General features: G+C 41.7%; 1 protein-coding gene across 1 annotated transcript in view; it reads right to left on the reverse strand.

Moving 5' to 3' along the window:
* The window catches only part of TLR7 (toll like receptor 7), an 11,156-nt gene extending 8,614 nt beyond the window's left edge, over nt 1–2,542 (reverse strand). Inside the window, exon 1 of the mRNA XM_044432162.1 lies at nt 2,403–2,542. Coding sequence (XP_044288097.1) covers nt 2,403–2,453 — 51 coding nt within the window. The 5' untranslated portion in view covers nt 2,454–2,542. The remainder of the gene's footprint in view (nt 1–2,402) is intronic.
* Nucleotides 2,543–2,980: the final 438 nt, after the last annotated feature.

Raw genomic sequence — 2,980 nt, forward strand, 5'->3', positions numbered from 1 at the left:
CCCCGAGGCTCACAACACAAAATAAAATACAATAAAATACAAAAATAACAATATAAAATTAACAATATAAAATAAATAACAATATAAAAGAAGTCGCCCTGGCCAGATAAATAAGCAAATATTGTTAACAATTAAAATGACACTTAAATAAAAAGGTCTTCGCCTGGCGCCGAAAAACAAATAACGACGGCGCCAGGCGGACCTCTCCGGGGAGCGCATTCCATAGATTGGGCGCCACCGCAGAGCAAGCCCTCCTCCGAGTACCTACCCTCCTAATTTCTTTCATGGAGGGTTCCCGGAGAAGGGCCTCTCCCGCAGATCTCAAGGGGCGGGCGGGCATATATGGATGTAAGCGCTCCTTCAGGTAACCAGAGCAAAAGGAAAGGGAAATGAGAAACAGACATTGTATCTCAGGAGCTTATTTCATTTATGTACCCCCTAAAGGACAGGGCAAATAGTTTGGGTGTTCTCCTAGGTTCTAAATAGTCATTGGAGTCACAGGTGGACTTGTTGACTAGGAGCACATTTAACAGCTCAGGCTGATTTACCAACTATGACCTTATCCCTATCGTTTAACATAGGCAAAGCCTAGCAATAGTGATCCATGCTCTAGTAACCTCTTGTTTGGACTAGTGTGAATTGCTCTATGTAGGGATGCCTTTGAAAATGGTCCAGAGACTTCAACTGGATCAAGACAGAGCAGCTAGGCTGCTAAGGGGGACTGGCCCACATGAACCCATTGCACTAGCCTTCTATCAATTACATTGGTTACAGATTGATATCTGGGCCCAATTCAAAGCATGGGCATTATCATTTAAAGCCCTAAAAGGTTTGCGGCCAGGTTATCTGAAGGAAGGCTTCCTTCCGCATGTGCCCACCCAAACCTTAAGATGATCAGTAGAGGTCCTTCTCAGGCAGTCCCCTCCAAAGGAAGCGAGGAGAGTGCCTACTAGGGGAAAGGCCTTCTTGGTTGTAGTGCCCCATTTGTGGAATCAGCTCCACAAAGAGATACTCCTGTTGCCCACTCTACTCCTTTCAGTGTCAGGTGAAAACCTTTTTATTCTCCCAATATTTTAATAATTAGATCTTTATCTTCATCTTTTAATATGTACCTCTGAGATTGTTTTAGTTGTCTAATATTGTATTTATTAATTGTATTGTTGCGATTTCATCATGTGCTTTATATTAATTATTGTAATTCTGCTTTGTAAACCATCCAGGGAGACTTTGTACTGATAGGAAGGGTAGAAAGATAATAAATAAACAAACTTTTCTCCCTCCAGGGAGCTGAGAATGGTGTATACCTCTCTCCTCCAGGTTATCCTCCTAATAAACCCATCAGGTAGTTTTAGTCTGAAGGCTGGGACTGGCTCAAGATTACCCCATGAGTTTCATGGATGTGTGAGGATATGAACCTGAGTATCTCTAGACCTAGTTCAATATAATAATGCAGATCTCCTCAACTCGGTGCCTTCTGAGTTTGTTTAGCTACAACTCCCAGCATCCCCAGCCAGCTACATCATGCTGTCTCTCATGACTGAGAACATGTGTAAGAGGACACAAGAATTAATGAGAAAAACTTTTAAAAGAAGTGCCCATCTCTCTCAGTTTCTACCCCTCTCTCTGATTTTTTCACAAGCCAAAAAGAGGTCCCAATTTACCACATCTGTGTTTATTTGTTTGCATCCCCCCAGTATTACACCTCAAGTCAACACAAACATTTTCAGATAGGCACATGTTGTTTCCACTTAGGGCAACCTTACTCCCTTCCTTTTCTTTTACCAAAGAAATTAAGAAAGCCCATAAGGCAGCTAAACACCTTCCTTAATGAACCAAGCAGCCATGAGAGTAAATTAAAGCCTGTCCCAGCCACACATTTTTAATGTAATCAAAACCAACAGAATTTTTGGCCCTTATCATTTGTATCAGTTCTCTATTTCTTTGCTATTTATGTGGAATTAAAGAATGCAGTCCTAATCACGCTTACTGGGGCAATTTAATGGAACCTTTTCTCCAGTGATGTGACAGAACCTCATCCTGTTCAGTTTTCTGGTCTCCAAGTATATGATGGACCAATGAAAGGCAATTTTCTAGGCACACTTTTGCCCAGTCATTGACTTCTGACCGATCCTATCTCACAGTTGTTGCAAGGATGAAGTAGAGAGTAGGTACATTATGTAAGCTACCTTGGGCTGCTTGTTGGGAAAAAGGGACAGGAAATAAACAAGCCATGTATTAAGCTCTTGTTTTACAGCTAAAGTATACCCAGTAGATCTCCATGGGGGGTGGGAGGCACTTTCAGAGAACAGAGCAGAACCTAGAAGTGATGAATTTTCAGAAGGTACTTCTTGGCCACAAGAATCAGTTCCAAATACAAGAACACAGTCAAAAGTTGTACTTACCTTTCTCGGTGTACCTTCAAGGTAGATGAATGTCTTGCTCTTGGGGAGCATGATGTTAGGAAGTAGATAACAATGCAAGAAATCTTGCAGCTTCAGGACAAGGACAAGCCAGAAGGCAAATAAAGATCGTTCACGACGATAAATGATTTTGCAATCACACTCCCCTGCCCCTTTTTCTGGCAAAGAAGCAACTTAGGTGAAACAGCTGTACTAGCTACCCACTTCCTCAAAAGTTTGCATTTGAAACGTGTGGTGGTTAAAGCAGTAACATCTTTGTCCTCAAAGCTCTGAACCTACCAGACTAATGTAGCTGTGCATGCAAATTTTTCTCAAGTTAGTGCATTTGTGTTTGGTCTATAGCACTTCAGGATACTCCCTCATACGAGTAAAATTTTAAAACTCCTTACCTCACAGGAAATAGATAGACAAGAACTCTTATCCCTGATCATTATTGTTTTTGTCAGACTCTGAGGCATAGGCAAAAAGATAAACCGGGACCGAGGCAATACAGGTAAGATGGTAGAAACCCAAACAGCAGTCCAGTAACCAGATCAAGTAACAATTCCAAAGTCAGAGCT

The sequence above is a fragment of the Varanus komodoensis genome, unplaced genomic scaffold (assembly GCF_004798865.1).
Source record: "Varanus komodoensis strain SLA01 unplaced genomic scaffold, ASM479886v1 scaffold1, whole genome shotgun sequence".
In the NCBI taxonomy this organism is placed as follows: Eukaryota; Metazoa; Chordata; class Lepidosauria; order Squamata; family Varanidae; genus Varanus; species Varanus komodoensis.